The sequence below is a fragment of the Salvia hispanica genome, chromosome 6 (genome assembly GCF_023119035.1).
Source record: "Salvia hispanica cultivar TCC Black 2014 chromosome 6, UniMelb_Shisp_WGS_1.0, whole genome shotgun sequence".
Classification (NCBI taxonomy): domain Eukaryota; kingdom Viridiplantae; phylum Streptophyta; class Magnoliopsida; order Lamiales; family Lamiaceae; genus Salvia; species Salvia hispanica.
Window position 1 is genome coordinate 4,721,737 of NC_062970.1, and position 21,062 is coordinate 4,742,798.

At 36.2% G+C, this 21,062-nt stretch overlaps 4 protein-coding genes across 4 annotated transcripts; 2 read left to right on the plus strand and 2 right to left on the minus strand.

The window, feature by feature from the left end:
- Positions 1-1,280: 1,280 nt before the first annotated feature.
- On the minus strand, positions 1,281-4,116 carry LOC125192701 (TVP38/TMEM64 family membrane protein YtxB-like). Its single transcript, XM_048090330.1, has 5 exons — positions 3,960-4,116; positions 3,590-3,878; positions 2,637-2,873; positions 2,326-2,543; positions 1,281-1,607 (listed from the first exon to the last, which is right to left on the minus strand). The coding sequence occupies exons 2-5, from the start codon at positions 3,857-3,859 to the stop codon at positions 1,430-1,432; spliced, it is 903 nt and encodes a 300-aa protein (XP_047946287.1). The 5' UTR covers positions 3,860-3,878; positions 3,960-4,116; the 3' UTR covers positions 1,281-1,429.
- Positions 4,117-6,227: 2,111 nt separating this feature from the next.
- LOC125193093 (probable sodium/metabolite cotransporter BASS5, chloroplastic) lies at positions 6,228-8,966 on the plus strand. Its single transcript, XM_048090828.1, has 9 exons — positions 6,228-6,401; positions 6,479-6,517; positions 6,723-6,805; positions 6,948-7,072; positions 7,327-7,520; positions 7,593-7,845; positions 7,917-8,170; positions 8,258-8,340; positions 8,472-8,966. Exons 1-9 carry the CDS (start codon positions 6,272-6,274, stop codon positions 8,541-8,543), a joined length of 1,233 nt encoding a protein of 410 aa, XP_047946785.1. The 5' UTR covers positions 6,228-6,271; the 3' UTR covers positions 8,544-8,966.
- A 667-nt stretch (positions 8,967-9,633) lies between these two features.
- On the plus strand, positions 9,634-11,061 carry LOC125194532 (SCARECROW-LIKE protein 7-like). Its single transcript, XM_048092796.1, has one exon. The coding sequence runs from the start codon at positions 9,634-9,636 to the stop codon at positions 11,059-11,061; it is 1,428 nt and encodes a 475-aa protein (XP_047948753.1).
- Positions 11,062-14,981: 3,920 nt separating this feature from the next.
- LOC125194533 (cell wall protein AWA1-like) lies at positions 14,982-15,485 on the minus strand. The gene has a single exon (XM_048092797.1). It carries the CDS (start codon positions 15,483-15,485, stop codon positions 14,982-14,984), a length of 504 nt encoding a protein of 167 aa, XP_047948754.1.
- Between the last annotated feature and the right edge of the window lie 5,577 nt (positions 15,486-21,062).

The following is a 21,062-nucleotide window of genomic DNA, read 5'->3' on the forward strand; positions in this document are numbered from 1 at the left end:
ACAACGGATCATACTCATATATAAATTAATTTCTAGAAACAGCACTATCCAGAATTCAGTAGCCGTTGTACGATAAAAAATGGAATATATGTAGAAATTTAAGAAATTAATGCATGCATTAAGTAACAAGTCCAAGATTGGTTGGGAAATGGAGTGTTACTACATTATCTATAGCCTTTGCTGCAAACGACATTTTTTATTTACTTGAATAAACTCAATAGGAGTAGTAGTTGAGTAGAAGAATTTGTCCCAAAATTCATTTATGTTTTGACAATCAATCGATAAAACGTGTTTATAACTTAACCGTTAATTAGTTATTGATAGAGAGTCGTGGATATTTTAAATACTGTTTGAAAATTCATTCCGTTCATTAACTGTTTGAAAAATCATTCCTTTCATTAACTATAAACACGTATTACAAGTTTCCGTCCGTCATTAGGAGTCTCAGTTATTTTTTGCACACTCATTTTATAAAAATGATAATAAATAGTTAAAGTTGAGAAATGGTAAAGTAAGAGAGAGAATAATGTAGTGGAGACTCTTATCAACATTATTCTCTCTCTTACTTTACAAATTTTTACAAAATAAATACGAAAAAGTGGCCGAAACTCCTAATGACGGACAAATGGAGTATAATATAGCACCAGTGTAAACACTCAATTTAACTACTCCATATAATTGCTATCCAAATTGATGTGTACGAATCCGATTCAATATATAATGGTAGAATAATAGAAATGCAGAGTTTAATTAAGTAATTTCAGCATATTGTTAATTGCCAATCATTGAAACAATTATATGAGTATAAAATTATAATCAACCATGGGGCAAACAAACAAAGTGCGTCTTAGTGCTAATAAAAAAACAATTTTACGTGGAAATAGAACTATATTAAAATTGCTACTTGATTTGGATCCTATCTTTATGCGCTTAAAAGGGAACACTTTGGAAGATAAGCAATTATAATTATTGCATTTTGGGTTTGACTTTCAATTATCATTTTTTCTCATTTTCTTAATTTGGTTGGGCGACAAAATACTCTAAAATTTGATATTTTAGTGGCAAATACCCTTTCAGGCTGGCTAGCATTTTTATTTCGTCCATGTAAAATAAAATAAAGGACCTCTGTTATTGTTTTAGTTAAATCAAATTTCAATCATTAAAATTTTAATAATAATGTCTAATTAGTAGAATTAAATTACCAACTTAGAATCAGTTACTGGGTGTGAATAAGAAATATACTCTTTATATAGTCAAAGTAATGTCATTTGAAAAATGTGTTGGTATAAATATATGTATTCACATTAGTAAAGAAAGGAACAACACCATTGTAAAAACCTGTGGTTTCCATTTTGTTGAGTACATACATAAATGATAAAACAGTTGTTGATTAATCTTTAGGCCTCCATCTTCAGTTGCCGCATTTCGCCTACAACAAAAGCTCTTCTCGCATCTGTAGCTCCCTCAGTCGCCTCTTTGCATACCACGTCACTGCTACAGTCGCGCTCACAGTGATGCAAAACCCGGCCACGTTAATCACCATTTGGGAAACTGGCATAGACTTCCCATCTTGTGAAGCATTAGCTAATGTTTTTATCAGGACCCCTCTACAAACAGCAAGCACGAACCGTAAGAAAGCATACTCACTCTGTATGCAATACACTAGAACACTAGTAAATCATTTTAATATGTAGATTAACAATTTTCTCTATTCCTATTTATTATATGATGTAGTTAAAGTGCAGCCTTTGGGCACATAGTGTAGGATGTTAGCACACTTTTGGGCACATAACAAACGTATAGACGCTAATGGAAACCACGAGGGACAGATAGTGACATTCCTATACAATCGGATCGAGAATCAGAACCACAATAGAGTACAATCATAGAGGGCATATAATCATGCAAAAGGAAAGCAGACAATATTTTGATCCGAAGCAAATTGACATCAAAATTTCATAGCAAGTGGTGGTGAAGTACCACAATAGGTTCTCCACAGCCTAATTTCCATTCAAAATCATGTAATCTTCACAGGACAAAACAGAGAGAATAATTATAAACATAATCTAAGTGGAACTACCTGGTGTTGAATATATAACTTATGCAAAGCCCTAAAGTTGTCATATGAGACAGATACTGCATGTGAATTGACAATTACATGTGAATTGACAATTAACTGTATTTGTCAGTATTGAAAACAATTGTGCTTTAGTAGAGACCAATAAAAAACTTCAACTCTATTTATTTTGCATAATTTTATAGACAGATAGTAAGAAAATCCAGAGATTCACACACACACAGAGGAGGGAACCAAGGAGTTCTCACGTGTAAAGTGCAACAATTATATCTGGCACCATTCCCACCGCAGTCCCCAACAAATAAGGAACATATCTCACATCTGTAGCCACAGCACAGTAGTTGTATATGATATAAGGGAATGGGGAAATCCTAATCAAAGTAACAGCTCGAAACTGATTAAACCAGTTTCCTTCGCCTGCTAGTCTTATGATCGAAGCTCGCTTTGGGTGCCTTTCTAACCATGCCTGCATGTGAGAAGATATGGTCGTTGCTTATTGTGGAGTATAAAAACCAGAGCACAAGAAAAATACAGAAGTGAAGTAAGTTGCTTTCCATACATGGATTCTATGGTAGAATAATAAACCAATGAAATAAGGAATAGAACTGCCAATCAAAACTCCAGCAGTGACCAACAGAAACCCATAACCATAACCAAAAGTCATCCCGGCAACCCACTTGGATGGTGTAGAAGGTATAAGAAATACTGGGAATATTGCCAGAGAAGCAAACACTATGAGTCCTAAAATAGTTGTGCTGAAAGTACTCTGCACCCAATTTATCATGGGTATGATTTCCTGGAAAACATAAAAAGCATATTCAATTAGAACATACCTAGGGTAATAATGTTAGGATATATATTATGAACATGTGTGAATGATGTCCAACTGGCTCTTGGCTTACATGAAATGGCCATGACTCAAGAGATGCAATTATGAGAAGCCATCAGTTTACGTTTTTGGGATAAACTATTGCATCTAAGAATTAACATGATATTCGACAGACAAAACGATCTTACCTTGAGAGCCTATGATACCTTTCTCTGGATAATCTAAACAAAACAATAGCATCAGACTAATCAAAACAACAAATGAGTATTTCGATATATTACTCCAGAAATATTCAGCAACTGGATCCATGTAAGCACAAAAAGATCAGTTTCCAGACATTATGTCAATCATGGAACGACAATAACTTGTCGAATGCATCAGAGCTACTAGAACTTAATTATGATCATTAAGAGCCAAGCATATATAACACTGATTGAATGAAAAGTGCATATCTGGCTTCAACATTAAGAGCTCCAGTGCTTCACCAATAACTAAAGTGCTGAAATTTTAATCAAGAATTGAGAGTAAACTCCACAAACATAAGACATTATAAAAAAGAAAAGAAAAGAAAACACTTTATCAAAAATTTATGTCACAAATGAGAAAACGATGCATTCACTGAAAACTCCTGAAATTTACAAGAAAAACATCACTTTTGTGGATAAATCAGAAACAGAATAAACCTTATCCATGAAAAAGGGTCCGATCCATTTGAAGAAAACCGCGCCCAATACGGCAACAAACAAGACCACCAGCACCAGTTTTACCCACCACCACAAAGACCACAAACACCACCCACCATCAGAGGAATCCACATCGCCTCCGCCTGTGTCGCCTCCGCAACAACCAGACGTCGACGTTTCCGCATGCCACTGGCCGCCGCCGCCACCCTCCAATTTCACGTAATCCGCCACGAGCCTGCGATCCTCCTCATCACCAGCATTGTAAGGCATGTCACGCCGACACAAAAACCTAATCGATTGATCAATCAATTGCTGCCCCAAATCAAACACACAAATGGTGAAAAATCAATTCCAAAATATGACACCTGACCTGAGTGAGTCAGGGATTTGAGCTTAGTAACTCCTAAATATGGCAATTTATGATCGTCTGTTAGCTGTGTGTAATCCAATTCAGCCGAGATTTCGCGAGGAAGAAAATCAGCTGAATTTGGCACTGAATTTGTTTAAAGAAGGAATTGGAAAAACAGAGCTTTTGGTTTCTTCTTTTAATACGAAAACAACACTTGTTTTATTTTGAGTGGCAAAACTATCAAACGTGTCAAGGAATGTTACTTTGAGTTTGTTTAATAATATGATGTCGATTGCGTTGCCTTCCAATAATGTACTATAATTTAATAATGTGATGTATAAAATATTATTGCATTTGTATTTTGACATTTTAATAAACTTAGTTGACATTTAAATATTAATATCAATATAATATATTAAAATATCAACCTAAATTTATATTGATATTTTAATATTATCATGTTATATTTTTAATACACTATCTTGGTGAATTAGCATTTTTTATAAACTGTGATCACACCCTGTATATATAATACTAGTAGTATTTATAAAATACTGGTGTGATAAAAAAAATGGAACAAAATTCTTGAAATAGGCCGATTCAGATATTAGCTTCCGAAAAATGAGTCACATTTTATTTCCCTGAAAATAGATGTTACAGTAATTAATTTGAGAATTCGCAACTCTGGAAAACCTAATCGCACATCTATTATGTCTACCCATGTGTATTATATATATCTAAAATTAGCACATCAAATTATATCTATCAGATTAGTTAATCAGGTGAAATCTGATATTCTAACATATTTAATTAATGTTTGTTGAAATGGAGTAGTAATTTAGTTTAGAGAAAATATTTAAGAAATTAAAAAGTGGAATATGCGAAAAGATTTCAGAGATTTCATTTAATCGGACCATGAGTTTCACAATAGAAAAATTAAAAAAGATATATTAAAAAATAAATCAAATCAAACTAAATCAAATCAAATCCTGACATTCTATTAAAATACCAATTACTCCTATTAAAAATAATGAACTAAACAATGTCTTCTAAATTAATGCATATTTCATTCGAAGCTTGTAAGTTAAAGATTTTCACATATTCATTGCTTGTACTCTTTTTTACACTTTTAATTATTAATTTTTTTTAACATTCCTCCGTTCACAAGATAAGGGGAATAATGAAAATAAAATTAAAAATAGAAACATTATTTAAAATATTAAATTTAGGTAAACGTTTGGCAAAATAATTTTGAGGAACATGTTTTGGCTGACGTGGCGAGCCACATGCAAAGAAGGTTTTCAGAAACATTGACAACGTGTATTTAATTAACAAAGTGACAAAATAGAAGATAATGGAATCTTAAAAGGAATAATTTGGCATGCAATCAGACAACTAATTAAAATTGTTCAACTTTATTAATTTATTCCCTTGCCACCAGTGTATGTTTGATTTATATTAATAAATAATACCCTTTGCAGATTATATAATGAGATCATGTTTTCGCTTGGTTAATTAATATATTTTCCTAAACAAAGAAAAAAAGAAGTTCTAATAGCAATTTTGAGAATTAGTAAACAAATTAAAGTTTGAAAAAAAAACCTCTATATGTTCCCAAGCAAGGAATCGTTTTTTAAATACATGCTAAATTCAATGCTTATATATGCTTAATTACGTCAGTTATATAGTACTCCTACTAGTATATGGAGTATATGTGAAATGTATTTTTTTTTTTATTGAATATTAGGAGATTATGAATACTAGCTAGTACTATTATGCTGACTTACTTAAGCTATATCATGCCTTGCAAATCACTAGGAATATTAGTAGATCTTGTTTTTTTCTAAAATTCATTAGTTATTTATACATAAATATTTAATGAATTAATATTATCAGCATAAACATTGTATTTTTATGAATTTTATAAAATTAAAATTTCAGTAATATTTTTTAATGTATTAAAATCAAATTAAATATATAAACGACGTTGTACGTCGATGGTGTCGCTCACATGACATAGGTAGTAGTACTATCATTTCTCTTTTCTTAGTACCAATTTATGTGTGTTTAATACTAATACATACTTATATTGATTTTGTGCTTACAATTTAATCATCACATTTTTTTCTATTTTAGCAAAAAATATATTCTATCCATTTATTCATTCCATTACAAAAATTAATTAAGTCGTTTTTACAAACAACTTTATTGTGTACTTTATTTTTTCTCAGTACTTTATATTCTCAAATAGATTTTATAGGATACAGAATATAAATCATGTGATTTGACTCTCACTCTCTCTCTCTCTCTCTCTCAACTGTTCGATTCGAATCATGAGCGTCAATGGCAACCTACTCCACCACTCTCACACCTTCCACTGCCCTCCATCTTTCCCCAAATTTCCCAGTCGGTCCCCCATCGCTGCCGCGGCTTTATCCCGCCGCAATTCCTCCCACTTTTCAGGTTGGTCAAAAAAAACCGAGATAAAGTGAAAGTTTTTGACTTTTGTTTAATTAATAAATCCCTCTTCTCTTTTTCAGGGCTTCGTTCCTCAACCTTCCTTCATCATCCAGCCTCTGGTGACTTCTTCTTTCTTATTTTAGCTCACATTAATTTTATGTAATTTAATCAATGTATCGTGCACAATTAATATCTATAACCAATTTTTTGTGATCTAGTGTTGCTTCTCACTTCTCAATGCATAAATTGATTTAGATTGGTGTTAATTATTAGGAGTTTCTTTTGTTCTTTATTCTTCATTACTCAATTGTGTGGAAAATGTAGGTGGATTGAGTAGATTCTCATTAATCAGCAAGTATGCTCCTGATAATCTATCATCATTCGAGCACGAATCTGATTCTCCTAAGGTATATTTCATGTCTGTATCTTCTTCAAATCTAGGATAAAATCGTTAAGAATGATTCTTGAAATATCTTACTCCTGTTAGAACATGGCTATTGATAGCCTTCTCTCAATACTAAATTGAGGTAAATTTACTTCTGCCTTCAGATTCAGGAGAAAGTTTCCTTACTCACCATTTTGCAAGGAGCAAATTCTTTTCTGCCTCAAGTGGTTCTAGCCAGCACAATATTGGCTCTTGTGTACCCGCCTTCGTTCACTTGGTTCACTAACAGGTGTGTTCGATACTCAAAATAGTCAAATGATAAGAGTATTTGTATGACTTAATTGGTATGTTGTTGCATTATTCTACAAAAGATGGTTAGTGTTAAAGACACTTAATGTGTGTACGGTTCTCATGTAACTTGCATGATGAAGTGATGAATTGATATCTTAGGTGATCATATATAGTAGATGAGGTTTTTGATTGCTCATTACAGTTAATGTGTGTTCATATACCAGCTTAACGTATGATAATTTGAATCATTAGGTATTATGCTCCAGCATTAGGCTTTCTGATGTTTGCTGTCGGAGTTAATTCAAGCGAGAAGGATTTTCTTGAAGCGTTTAGGAGACCAGCAGCCATTTCTGCTGGCTACATTGGGCAGTTTGTCATAAAGCCCCTCTTGGGATATATTTTTGGCACGATTTCAATGACAATCTTCGGTCTCCCAACTCCCCTAGGTTAGATATCTTGGTGAGTGATTTCATGAGAAGTGATGAAAAAGGCCTAACTTTGGCTACTCTGCGTTGCAGCTGTTGGGATCATGTTAACGTCTTGTGTTAGTGGGGCGCAGCTCTCGAACTATGCCACATTTTTGACAGATCCAGAAATGGCTCCTCTTAGCATCGTCATGACATCTCTGTCCACTGCTTCAGCAGTCTTTGTCACACCCTTCTTGTCGTTACTGCTTATCGGGACTAAGCTGCCCGTTGATGTGAAAGGAATGGTTTCCAATATTCTGCAGATTGTAGTCACTCCTATCGCCACTGGGTTGCTCTTGAATAGGTATAGACTAATCCAAATTTGCTTGTTTTTTGTACAATACTGTCTTACTTTTTCTTGACTCACACCTGCAGATTCTTTCCTAAACTTTGCACTGCAATTCGTCCAATTCTGCCTCCTCTCTCGGTGTTTGTGACTGCACTCTGCGTTGGAGCGCCACTTGCTATCAACGTTGAATCAGTGATGTCCCCTTCTGGGATTTCAGTGCTGCTGCTGGTGATTGCATTCCATTTGTCAGCATTCATTGCTGGATACTCCCTCACCGGTCTAGCTTTTCGTGATCTGCCTGATGTAAAACCTCTGCAAAGAACACTATCATACGAGACAGGTCGGCTTTATCTCTAAGATACAACTATTTATACAATCAGGATGAACAATGATTTGAAGTCGAACTGATTCCTACCCCCTTCAACAGGCATGCAGAGCAGTCTTTTAGGCCTTGCACTTGCCAATAAGTTCTTCGAAGACCCTCTCGTCAGCATCCCCCCGGCTATCTCCGTAAGTCCATAACTACATCCTTTGTTCTAAAGAAGACAACCACTATTCTACATGTGTTAAGAAACACTGCAGCTTTACCCTCTGTATACTTTACTACTGATTTGATTGTCTTCTTTTGGTGAATTAAGCAGACTGTGATTATGTCGTTGATGGGATTCTCCCTCGTGATGCTGTGGGCTCGAAAGAAAGAGGCTGCTGCCTAATGAGACAGCAAGATACAGTTTTTCATGTTATTGGGGAGTGTGACTCACAACTCTATTACGCTGACGCAAACTCTCTTGAAGCATTGGAGACAAAGAAAAGATGGCGAGCGCGGAGAGAGCTACCGACGAACACTGCTGTTCGTATGATTTCTTGATTCAAAGCTTTTACACATGTGTCTAATGGTATGTTTGCAGAAACTCCTGACATCTTGAGAGTTTATTTAAGGCTAGCTTGATGATGTACCAAAACAGAGTAGAAAGGATAAAAACAAAGTATTTGGCCTTTTTTGGTCGAATGTATTTGTTAATATGAACATGATCACCCATTACAGGACCAATCAAACCACAGTGAGCTTTCGTCCAACCAATTGATGTGTAACTACTACTAGTGTTTTATTATTACTATAGAATCACTTATTTATATTTCAAAGGTGTTCGTTGCAGTTCCTTTACACAAGCAAGATTGTTTTATTTTTGTGTCTCGAAAGTGAAAATAATGTAATACTACTATATACTATTACATGGTTGATGCACTTTTTATTAGCATTAAAATAATATCGCAAGTGTACGAGCACTATTTTTTTTTTTTTGCAAAAACCAATGTGTTGGAACAAGAAGAAAGAGCACCGGCCTTTGGCATGCGTGACAGCAAGATTATTACAGGCATTTGCTACTGATTCCTTCACCACTTTTTGTTTTCAAAACTGAAACACAAGTAAAAGTTATCAAGATCAAATCTATTATAAAAATATATACATAAAGATCACCTAAACCTTGGAGTTTTTGTCAGTTCATGAGTGAATATTCCTTAGAAAATGTCACAAAGAAGAACTTCCTCTGTCATGTCTTGAGATCTCCTCTGCATTTAAGGCGGCTGATGAACTGATCGACAGACTAACAATCGTCCTAAAATTCCATTTTATTTCATTACCAGACGACAACATAGAAAGAATGTCAACTCTAGTTATGTTGTAAGAATAGTTGTCTTTTCTTCTCTACACCTTCCTCTTCGTTTATCTCAAGAAATAGCAGGTGACACTGTTATAAAACCGAAAGCTCCTCTCTCATCGCTTCATCCATTCTTCCAGCTATGGCGGAGAAGAGCAAGCTCCAAATATCTCCCTCTAACTGGCAGGGCTCATTTGCTCTCTTGAGCAAGTACAGGACTCAAACGAAGCGTCTCAGAGAGGCCGCGCCAAACCATCAAAGAAACGAGGCGAGTTGTGCCTTAACTTCTAAAGCATTATCTGCGGTAACAATAGTCAAAATGGCTCTTCATTTCCACCCCACATCTCTCAAAACAGGTGATTTCTTCAATCTTGCAGAATCACTTGGCTTCAAATCTGCTATCTCCAGTCAAAATGAGAAACATTTGAAAGATGTTTTGATGCTTCTCAATGCTGCTGAGGAGTTCTCAAACGAAGACTACGATCAAGCTGAAAGCCTCCTCGTCTCCGTTCCAACATCAGGCCATCTCCCAATTGAGAGAGTCATCACTTTCTATGCCAAATACTTAAGAGAAAGAATAGATGCCAAGAAATGCAGAATCGATTTGGAGAGGCAAGTAAACCATTTCGATTTGGAAGCAGAAATGAGAGAGATCAAAGAAGCTATCGTAGCTTGTGAGCAGAAACTCCCACTTATCCAAATCTCCAACTATGCTGCAATTCAGACCATCTTGGACAGCTTGTCGTCGGCAGAGAAAATCCACTTCATCGACATAGGCAGAAAGATCTGCTCTTACTGGATAGTGATGATGCAAGCTCTATCCAACCGAGAAAACTGCCAACTGAAGCAGCTCAAGATCACTGCAGTCTGCTCACCGGTATACAATGTAGCAAAGAGCGGCAAGCTTCTCTCCTCCATTGCCGAGTCCATGAACATCCCTCTTGTCTTCAAAACACTCCTAGCAGAGAAGAACACACTTGCTAACATTCATTTTGAGTCTGAGGAAGGAGAAAAAGTGGCAGTTTTCATGGATCACAGCCTCCATTGCTTGGCAGCTTGCACCAAAAATGTGGAGGGCTTATTAAGAGGCCTTAAAAGGCTCAATCCTCATGTGATGGTTGCCGTTGATGTGGAGGAGAGTTTCACCACTTCGAGCTTTGGTGAGCGTTTCAGAGGCGCGCTGTCTATGTCTAGTGCTGTTGTGGACTGCCTAGAGAGCTGCCTCGAAGGGGAGAGGCGTTGCATCGATGTAATTGAGAGACTTCACTTTCAAGAATCGATATGCAACGGTGTTATGAACGAGGACACTAGTGGCATTGGCCTTAGCCATCACCGCAGGATTGATTTCTGGAGGGAATACTTTTCAAGATTCGGGATTTTGGAGACGGATATGAGCAATGCGTCTCTATGTCAAGCGCGTCTGATGATCGGAGAGAGGGCGTGTTGGAGCAGCTGCAGCCTCGGCATGAATGGGAAAAGCATGATTCTTTGCTGGAAAGGAATCCCTCTGCGATTTGTGTCTGCTTGGAAGTTCCCAATTATCATACAGACATCACAAATAGATTTATAACAAATGCTCCAAAACATCCCATCATGTTTTCCTACAAATTGCCTTTTCCTTGTAACTTCAAGAATCAAACTTGAAATATTCTTTTTTTTTTTTGGTTCATTTTAGTCTATCTTGATTTCTATTGCATGACCTTTGTTTGATAAGTAGTTTGAACAGCTGTGTTTGGCATGAACAGCTTAGTTACAATTGTTTTCTAATGCTACTTTCCTTTTATTCTATGGTTTCAAATGATTGTAATAGCACACTTATCTAGGACATGAATATATTGTGACAGTGATTTGAGGACAACAGTTTGTGAAAACAATGCAGACAGACAAGGTGATGAAACCTAAGTGGCTCAAAATAATATTCATAAGATGAAAAAAGCACATAAAATTTTGGCATGATAGTAATCATGCCAATTTCTTTTACAAATGCAATCTAAAATTAACTTTGGTTTAGCAAGCAATAATCTTGTTTATTGCTTCATAACTGTTCTAGTTTAGCAGCATTTGCCAATCATTTTCCTTTTAATTAGTTATCTAGTTGATATATTGTACAAAAAATATGGCTGCAGAGTCTGAGAATATCTTGATATATGGAAATTCAGTTTGATGTACACAGCACTAGTTTTCAATTATTTACACACAGCATAAGATTTGCTGCTCTTTTCTAAAATGGATGAAAGATTGCATTTACTTTAAAAAATTAGTGAAGAAGATTTTGGCTCCTTATTCTCAGCTGAAATATGTCTTCTCACATGTGAAAATTTTTGTAGTGTACATGAGATTTGTCAAATTAGCCCTCAAACTTCCTAACGTGATGAAACAAATACACATGAATTTCACAATTGTATTCACTAATCAATCTCTCAAGTTTGTAAAAAATACACTTCATTTCCATATATAAATGACTCCTTTTTACTGTATTAATCTTTCCTATTTTCATATTTGCACATCATCCATGTAATTTGATAGTAATATAACTTTACAAATCTGAAAAAAGGGTAATGTAGTAAGGAAATACTAATAATTAATAAGAAAATCGATTTAAATAAAAAAATTGATTAAAAATTTAAAGACATTTTGCATATACAATTTAAATAAGTTTATCTTTCTTTTACATAATATGTGGGAGTATATATACAGAGCACCATTGTTTTATACAACACAAAATCGATCTTTTCTCCATTCAACAATCAACATATATACAAAGGCAATTGGATCATAGAAAATTAACTTCTCAAATGTCAACACAAATATGTGTTGACATTTTAATAAACTGTGTTGACATTTAAATATTAATTTCAACACCTTGTATTAAAATTTCAACTTAAGTTTATGTTGACATTTCAGTATCATCGTGTTGACATTTTTATTACACTATATTAATGAAATAACAAGTTAGCAATTTAAGAAAAGTTAGCAACGGATCACACCCCTTACTTTTTCTTGCAATAGTATTATCGAAATCATATAATTCTAAAGAAATTATAATTTGTAGTATATTAGTATAATAGTTATTGAAATCACATAATTTATTTTTATTCAAAACATGCGTTAGTAAATACGTTTGTTACATGTTTAAAAACATGTTATAACAATCATAAATATGAATAAGTAACAGACTTCAAATTTAACATTGTCATAAATGAATTAGATCTTATCAATCATAACAGTTATTAATGTTACATCATATGTGGGAGTATATATATAGAGCATCATTGTTTTGTTCGAACACAACTCGATCTTTTCTCCATTCGACAATCAGCAATTAGAGAATAGAAAATCAAATTAAGAAAATCAACTTTTCAAATGGCACATAAGTTGTTTTGCATTATTTTCCTCATTTTATCAGTGTCAGGTCCGTCTTAATTTTATTTTTGTCTATAATTTTTTTAGTTCCAACTCACACATACCGAGAAATAATTTAAGATATATTAAAGCGACAATCATATTTGGTGTGTCCTATCAATTATTTTTTTACATGTAGAATTATATAAGAATTCCCTTCCAGCTAAATGGCCATGCAAAAATGATAATTTCATGAGATTAGGTTTAAACTATAACTTACATTTGTGGTATGTTTTATGCACTTGTGCCTAGCAATTTATGTATTCCTTATTGTTAGTAGTCAAGACTCAAGAGTGTGAATTTCAAGATACATGAGAAAATTTTGGAAGTTTTATTATTATATTCTAAAGAGTTGGTAGTGAAAATTGTAAACTTTTAGATACATAACAAATATTAGGGATTTAGTATAAAGTTGGACAATTTTATAAACCGAAGCAGACGGATTAAGACAAAATAAACTCGCATGCATAGCAATATGATGTATTGTTTGCATTTCAAAAGTAATTTGTAACTATTATTATTGTCTAAAATTAGTGTATTTGATTGCTTTTCATTATTACTAGTCCTAATCCTTTTTATTGCAGCTGCGGTTAAATTTGTGGATGCTCAAAATCGCTGCGAAAAAATATTAGAAAAAGATAGGTGTGACCTCCCAAAATGCAGAGAGGAATGCTTTAAAATCGATGGATTTGGACAATGCATTGAAGAAAGTGGTGCAACAGGCGTATACTCTTGTATTTGCGTTTACAATTGTCCACCATCGTAATTATTTTTTTCTTATACTATATTGTAATAAAATCTCATGAAATAATGCAAAAACTCTTATAGGAGTACTATATTGTAATAAACTCTCATGAAATAGTGCTAAAACTGAACTTATTTAATAAAAGTTGAGCATTTTAGTTATTTCCTACATTTGTTGTGAAGTGGATGAATTAAATGTGTTGCACATTGCAAAGGTTAAATTTAAAATATATACAACTTCCATATGCGCTAACGTTTGTAGTGTAAAAATGAAGTTATGCACCATGAGTTCAAATGTATATTGATAAATTCATGGATATAGTAAATTCATGGATAATATTATTGGTATGATCTGGATCGAGGGTTCAAAGTGAGACATAAATTTGCTTATGTCTGAGCAGACGTGAGCAGTAGCACCGGTGTCGATGTACCAGCCACCCTTATTATCCACAAGGTTAACCTCTTCAGTGACCACGACCACGAGGTCATTTTCATCCCAATCCTTGAACTCCTTCTCAACGACGTGGGGCTGCCGGCTTCTTCTTCTTGCTTCGGCAGTCTTTGGCAAAGTGGCCAATTTTGCCACATTTGTAGCACTCGCCTTCAAACTTCTTTGTAGACTGTTTTCCCTTCCCCTTGTCCTTCTCATTAGGACGATTTTAGCGAGGGCGTTTATTGGAGGGACCGCCCCGCTCCAACAAGTTGGCTTTGGCATCAAGGGGGTTGAAGCCCTTAGCCTTCTGATCACTTTTACGCACGTCAACCTCGATGCGCAACTTCACGATCAAGTCTTCAAGCATCATCATCTTTCGCTTGTGCTTGAGGTAGTGCTTGAAGTCCTTCCAACTAGGAGGAAGCTTCTCGATGAATATGCACCGTACAAAGTTTTCGGGCAAGGTCATCCCTTCAGCCACGAGTCCGTGGATGATCATCTGGAACTTTTGAACTTGTTCCATACTGGTCGAGAGTCGACCATCTTGTAGTCCATAAACTTGGACATTACAACATGTTCAGTACCGACAGCATTGTCGATACTGTACTTCCTTTCTAGGCTTTCCCAGATCTCTTTGGATGTGGTTACAATGGAGTATACATTGTACAAACTATCATCTAATGCACTTAGAATGAAATTTTTACAAAGATAATCTCCTTTGCGCCATGCTTCATAGTCCGCCAATATCTCGAGCCTCGTCTCTTGATCACTTGGCGCAGGTGGCTCGCTTTCCGTGAGGAAGTTGGCGACGCCCAATGTTGTCAAGTAGAATAACATCTTTTGGTACCACCGTTTAAAGTCAGATCCTCCAAACTTTGGTGGCTTCTCAGCAGGTGGCATCATTCTTGGTGTCAATGGTGCCGAACTTGGTCCATGGAAGGAACCAATCTCGTTGCCCCCGAAAGAGCCAACAACATGTTGGGCATAGAGCCCCCACCATTCTTGTTGGGCGTAGAGCCCGCCATGCTCATGTTAGGCATAGAGCCCGACATGTTCATATTGGTCCTGAAGGAGCCAATACCCATGTTGGTTCCGGAGGCACCAGCACTCGTGTGAGACCCGGAGCTCAGCACCCGTGTGAGACCCGAAGGCCCAGCACTTGATCCATTAAAGGATTCGAAGGAACCACTAAAAGTGGAACCAACTGATCCACTCGAGGTGGATCCACTAGTGAGCCCATGAGTGTTAACATCCACCCAAGGGGTTGTTGATGAAGATGGATAGAGCCCGGGAGTTGGCATCATCGATGGAATCGACGATGTTTTGACCGGTCCAGTGTTCTCCATGGTGGAGGAAATGATGGCGGCAGTGGTGGCCGAAGTGGTGGCAGCAGCGGTGTTGGATTCAGTAGACATCTCCAGCAAAGATGTTAAGGTTTCGAAAGTTTTTAGTTCAGTTTAGAAGTCCAAACTCCTTCAAAATCAAGTAATATCTCTTCTTGGATTGTTGGGGATTCCGGGGTTACAAGAGATAAATACTTGTCGGGCGTAATACAACCCAAAAGAAGGAATACATAAATGATAACTGAAATGAAATTACAAATGAAGATCGAAACTATAAACCGTAAAGTAGGAAATAGCCGAGTCGGGGAGGCCTCTTTCCTCAAGACGAGATACGCCCCGGTAGTGCTCTCGGATTGGCGTGTCGTCCCTAGAGATAAAACGGCTAACGTCTCGTTTGATGCAGCACCGCAATCGAAATGAGCTCCGGCGAACTGGAATAAGGTGATGGCAGAGCTTCGATAGAAGAAACTATGCAGAGAGAGAAGTGAGCTTATGATGCTTGTGAATGGAGAGTCTATAACTGACCGTCGGGGTTACAAAACGTTACGGATTTTGAATCCCGGATGTATCTAAACATGTACATCCTAAAGTGAGAATCAACGTGAGAATCAACTTGATCAGTTCACTGGTCTATGCCAGCTCCAGCCTGATCACATCGCTAGACTTCACTAGCTTGATCAGGTCACCTGGACTCTCTGTCAGCCTGCTCAGCTCGGCGGGCGGGCGGGCGGCGGCGGCGCGCGCGTGTGCGCACGTGTGGGTTCTTCGACCCAACTTGATCCACTAGATTTTATTAAGTGTAGTAGAACACTTAATTCATACGCCTCAAAAGAGACTCTCACTTCCAATGTGGGACAACTGTTGATTGCTTCCTACATTAAAGACTCCAAGCTTTAATAAAGCTCAATTGTGCCCAACTTTAATCCACTATTTCTCACTCACCGGGAATCGGATTTGAGAAAGTGAATATACTACGATCATCTACGCGGAACGTAAACTGACATTGTAGCATTTAATTTCGAAGAATTAAATGTCTCGTCATATTTATTATTCGGTCAAAGTTCATTGACCGGACACATTTAGTCCATGATTCCAACAAAAAGCACATGAAATTTTGGCATAATAGTACTCATGCCAATTTCTTTTACAAATAAAATCTAAAATTAACTTGGGTTTAGCAAGCAATAATCTAGTTTATTGCCTCATAACATGCCAATCCTTTTCCTTTTAATTAGTTATCTAGTTGATATATACAAAAAATGACTGCAGAGTTTGAGAATAACTTGATATATGGAAATTCAGTTTGATGTATATAGCACTAGATTTCAATTATTTACACACAGCATAAGATTTGCTGCTCTTTTCTAAAATGGATGAAAGATTGCATCAACTTTAAAAATTAGTGAAGAAGATTTTGTCTCCTTATTCTCAGCTGAAATATGTCTTCTCACATGTGAAAATTTTGGCAGTGTACATGAGATTTGTGAGCAAACTTTGTGGACTCTTCCTCAATTTGGCTATAAATGGGTAACTAGAGAATAGTTATTAATACACCACTACTGCATCAAAACAAAGTTTTGCTCAAATCTCTTAAAATATTGGTATTAGCCTTTTGGTAATGATCTTCACAATAGTACTGAAATTTTCTTCCTCCGACCGTGGACGTAGATCACATTGACTGAACCACACAAACTCTTGTGTTATTATGTCCAATTTGTTTTATTCTTTGTTATTTCTATTTTTGGGGCTATTAAATCGAACCATAACTCCAATTCCTAACAGAAATAAATGAAACCAAAATGGCCCTCAAACTTCCTAACGTGATGAAACAGATAGGCACATGAATTTCACAATTGTATTCACTAATCAATCTCTCAAGTTTTTGAAAAAAGTTACACTTCATTTCCATATATTAAATGACATCCTTTTTATTGTATTAATCTCCCCTATTTTCATAATTGCACATATCATCCATGTAATTTGATAGTAATATAATATACTTATAATTAAATAGAAAATCGATTTAAATAAAAAAATCCATTTAAAATTTAAAGACATTTTACATTATAAGTGGGAGTATATATATAGAGCACCATTTTTTGTCCGAACACGAATCGATCTTTTCTCCATTTAACAATCAACATATATACAAAGGTAATTGGATCACAGAAAATCAACTTCTCAAATGGCGCATAAGTTGTTTTGCATCATTTTCCTCATTTTGTCACTGTCAGGTTCGTCTTTTTTTTTTTTTATATAAAAATAAAAGGCTCAAACCATGAGTGGTAAGCACAAGTTCGCAAGGCGGCAAAGCCAAGTACTAAAACTATTCCAGCTAACAAACTCCCTTAGAACTCAAACGCTATCAAAACCCTAACAAGACCATTACACTAATGTAAAAGAACCTTGGAGTAAACCAACGAAAAACAAAAACAGCCCAAAAGAAAAAACCATGTACAAAGACCTTCAAGAAAAGGATCAACCCTCACCCAAAATCTCTGTTGGAGAGGAAGAATTTGGGTGCCAACACCTTGTCCACAATCTTAGTCGCCAAATCAAAATTTTCTTCTCAAGCTCCCAATCGGGCACAAAACCTTGGAAAATCATTTTATTCCGAATATCCCATATCGAACATGAGATAAAAAAGAACAGAGAAATCCACACCTTTTTGTTGGCTTTGTGAAGGGGAGTGCCTAGCCATGAGAGGAAGCATGCCATCGGGTCCTTAGGCAAGCACAAGGATAAATTCCATTGAGCACAACAGTAATACCATATACCACTCGAGATTCTACAGCTAAAAAAGACGTGCTCCAAAGTCTCTGGCTCTTCCTTGCAGAAAATACATCTATCATCCTCAATTCCTGGTATGCCCCATCTGATTAGTCGATCTTTAGTGTTAAGCCTTCCTTGCAATATAAACCAGACAAGTAGTTGAGCTCGGGGTGGGGCAGAGTTCTTCCAAGCGAGGGAGTATTGATTCGTCGTGGTGTTACCATTCTCCAAGCTCTTAGTGACCTGCAACATAAAGTTAGAAACAAAGAAACCTAGTGAGCCATTAAAAGCCCACATCCTCTCATCTCTTGTGTTTTCTCTCAACTCCAGGCGATTCACAACTGAGTAAAAGTTCCCAACAAGTTCCTCCTCCCAGGAAAAAAGGTTTCTTCTCCATCGAAAATTCCATTTCCATTTCTCATTATCCCATGCTCTCATATCCTTGATTATGTTATCCTTCTGATTTGACAACATGTAGAGTCTTGGAAATAATTCTTTAAGAGTCTCTCCATCTGTCCATCTATCATGCCAAAAACGTGTTTGGGCCCCGTTCCCCACTTTGATTTGTATGTCTTTTCTAGCCACTTCTTGGATTTCCTTTCTAAAATTTCGAAAATTCGTTAGCTGCCCCCAGATGCTCCCTTGGTTCCTTTGATTGGCCTCTTGAAGGTCGCCGAAAAGTCTAAATTTATGATTGGAGCAAACAATTTCTTTCCAAAGTGGCTTTTGACTATCCTCAAACCTCCACCACCATTTAAATAAAAGAGCAGCGTTCTTGACATGTAGATCTCCGACCCCTAGCCCGCCAAGATCCTTTGGTTTTTGGATAACTTCCCATGAGACAAGGTAACCCCCCCTTTCTCCATCTGCCTTACCCCAGAAGAATCTTCTTTGCAATTGGATAATACGCTCTGCAACCTTTTTGGGCATTTTGAAAAGGCTAAGGTAATACATGGATAGGTTATTAAGAACTGCCTTAATAAGAACCAATCTACATGCCTTTGATAGAACTCTTGCTTTCCATAGTGATAGCCTTTTCTCAATTTTGTCAACGATCGGCTTCCACGTTTGTAGCCTACGTGGGTTAGCTCCAAGAGGAATTCCCAAATAAGTAATTGGTAGGGAAGAAACTCCACACTCCAGGTCCAAGGCTGCTTGAGCGCTCCACTCATCCCCACAATTAATAGGAATAAGTAAGGATTTTTCAAAATTGATTTTTAGACCAGAGAGTAGCTTGAAGCATCGCAATAGCTTCTTGTAGTTTCTCAGAATTTTCATATCATTTGGGGCAAAGATGATTGTGTCATCGGCGAACTGAAGATGAGTTATTGGGATCTGATTCTCCCAAACTAAGACTCCATCAAGAACTCCAAGCTCTCTCCCTCTAGAAATGAGTCTGCTGAATGTCTCTGCAACGATCAAGAACAAGAAAGGAGATAGTGGGTCTCCTTGTCTCAATCCTCTCTGTAAGTTAAACGGTGATGTAGGGGATCCATTCACTAGTATTGACATCGACGCCGTTCGGACACATTCCATGATCCAAGTGACCCATTTCTTCTCGAATCCCATCCCGTCAAGTGTCTCCTCAAGGAAATCCCAACGCGCTGTATCATATGCCTTTTGGAAATCGAGCTTCAGGGTTGTTGCTTTCTGCTTTGTCTTCTTTAGCCACCAAACCACTTCATTTGCAATTAAGGCCCCATCAAGAATTTGTCTGTTCTTAACGAAAGCAGACTGATTTTCTCCAATCAAATTCGGTATCACTTTTGCTAGTCTCCTTGCTAAGATTTTCGCAATGATCTTGTAGATACTGCCGATCATACTGATAGGTCTAAAGTCATTGATATCAATGGCGCCCTCAATTTTAGGAATCAAAGTGACCTAAGTTCGATTGATCTCCTTTGGTAACTTCCCAGAATCGAAAAACTGCAAAATGAGTTCTCCGATCTCTTCCCCGATGTCCTGCCATAGTTCTTTGACAAACTTGAAATTGAACCCATCGTATCCTGGTGCTTTGGATACATCACAATCTCCAAGGGCTAATTTAGTTTTGTCTAAAATTTAGTTTTGTCTAAAATTCTTTTAATTACAACTAAAACATACAGTAAAACGATTCCCTATGCTCTACATATCAAAGTGACGATCTTATTTGGTACTACATGTCCTATCAATAATTTTTTTACAACGTTGGTGAACCACGTAAATTTTGTGTCTCTTTACGTTTCTGTTTGTCTCGATTACACAATTGTTTTATTTAGTCACAACACATATATTTACAAAACATACAATAATGATAAATTGATGAGTGTGGGTTTAAACTATAATTTAAATTTGTGGTATGTTTTATACACTTTGCCTAGCAATTTATATATTCCTAATCCTTTTTATTGCAGCTGCGGTCAAATTTGTGTATGCCCAAAATAGATGCCAAAAAGTATTAGAAAGAAATAGTTGCTACCTCCCAAAATGCAGAGAGGAATGCTTAAAAATCAATGGATTTAGACAATGCATTGAAGGAAGTGGTTCAACAGGAGTATACTCCTGTGTTTACGTTTACAATTGTCCACCATCATAATCATTTTTTTCTTATATATTTTTTCCAACATTTGCGGTAAGGTGGATGAATTAAATGGGTTGCACAATGCAACTTGTCGATTAAATTTTTTTAGGATGAAAGGTGTAAATTAAAATGTACTCCCTCTGTCCCATAAAAGTTGATACAAAACTTTTGGGCACGGAGATTAAAAATTTATATTAAATAAATAGGAGAGATGAAAAAAGTAGAAAAGATAAGAGAGAGTAAAGTAAATGATGGAATAAAGTAAGAGTGATTAGATGTTTTGTCTTTTGTTAAAAAAGGAAATGACTCAACTTTGT

Coding starts and splice junctions, on each gene's coding strand:
- LOC125192701 (XM_048090330.1), bottom strand. CDS start 3,859: ATGCCTTACAATGCTGGTGATGAGGAGGATCGCAGGCTCGTGGCGGAT. Junction 2,544..2,636: donor TATTCTACCATAGAATCCAT/GTATGGAAAGCA, acceptor TCTCACATGCAG/GCATGGTTAGAAAGGCACCC. Junction 1,608..2,325: donor ATAATTGTTGCACTTTACAC/GTGAGAACTCCT, acceptor TGCTGTTTGTAG/AGGGGTCCTGATAAAAACAT.
- LOC125193093 (XM_048090828.1), top strand. CDS start 6,272: ATGAGCGTCAATGGCAACCTACTCCACCACTCTCACACCTTCCACTGC. Junction 6,518..6,722: donor CCTTCATCATCCAGCCTCTG/GTGACTTCTTCT, acceptor TGGAAAATGTAG/GTGGATTGAGTAGATTCTCA. Junction 8,171..8,257: donor AACACTATCATACGAGACAG/GTCGGCTTTATC, acceptor CCCCTTCAACAG/GCATGCAGAGCAGTCTTTTA.
- LOC125194532 (XM_048092796.1), top strand. CDS start 9,634: ATGGCGGAGAAGAGCAAGCTCCAAATATCTCCCTCTAACTGGCAGGGC.
- LOC125194533 (XM_048092797.1), bottom strand. CDS start 15,485: ATGTCTACTGAATCCAACACCGCTGCTGCCACCACTTCGGCCACCACT.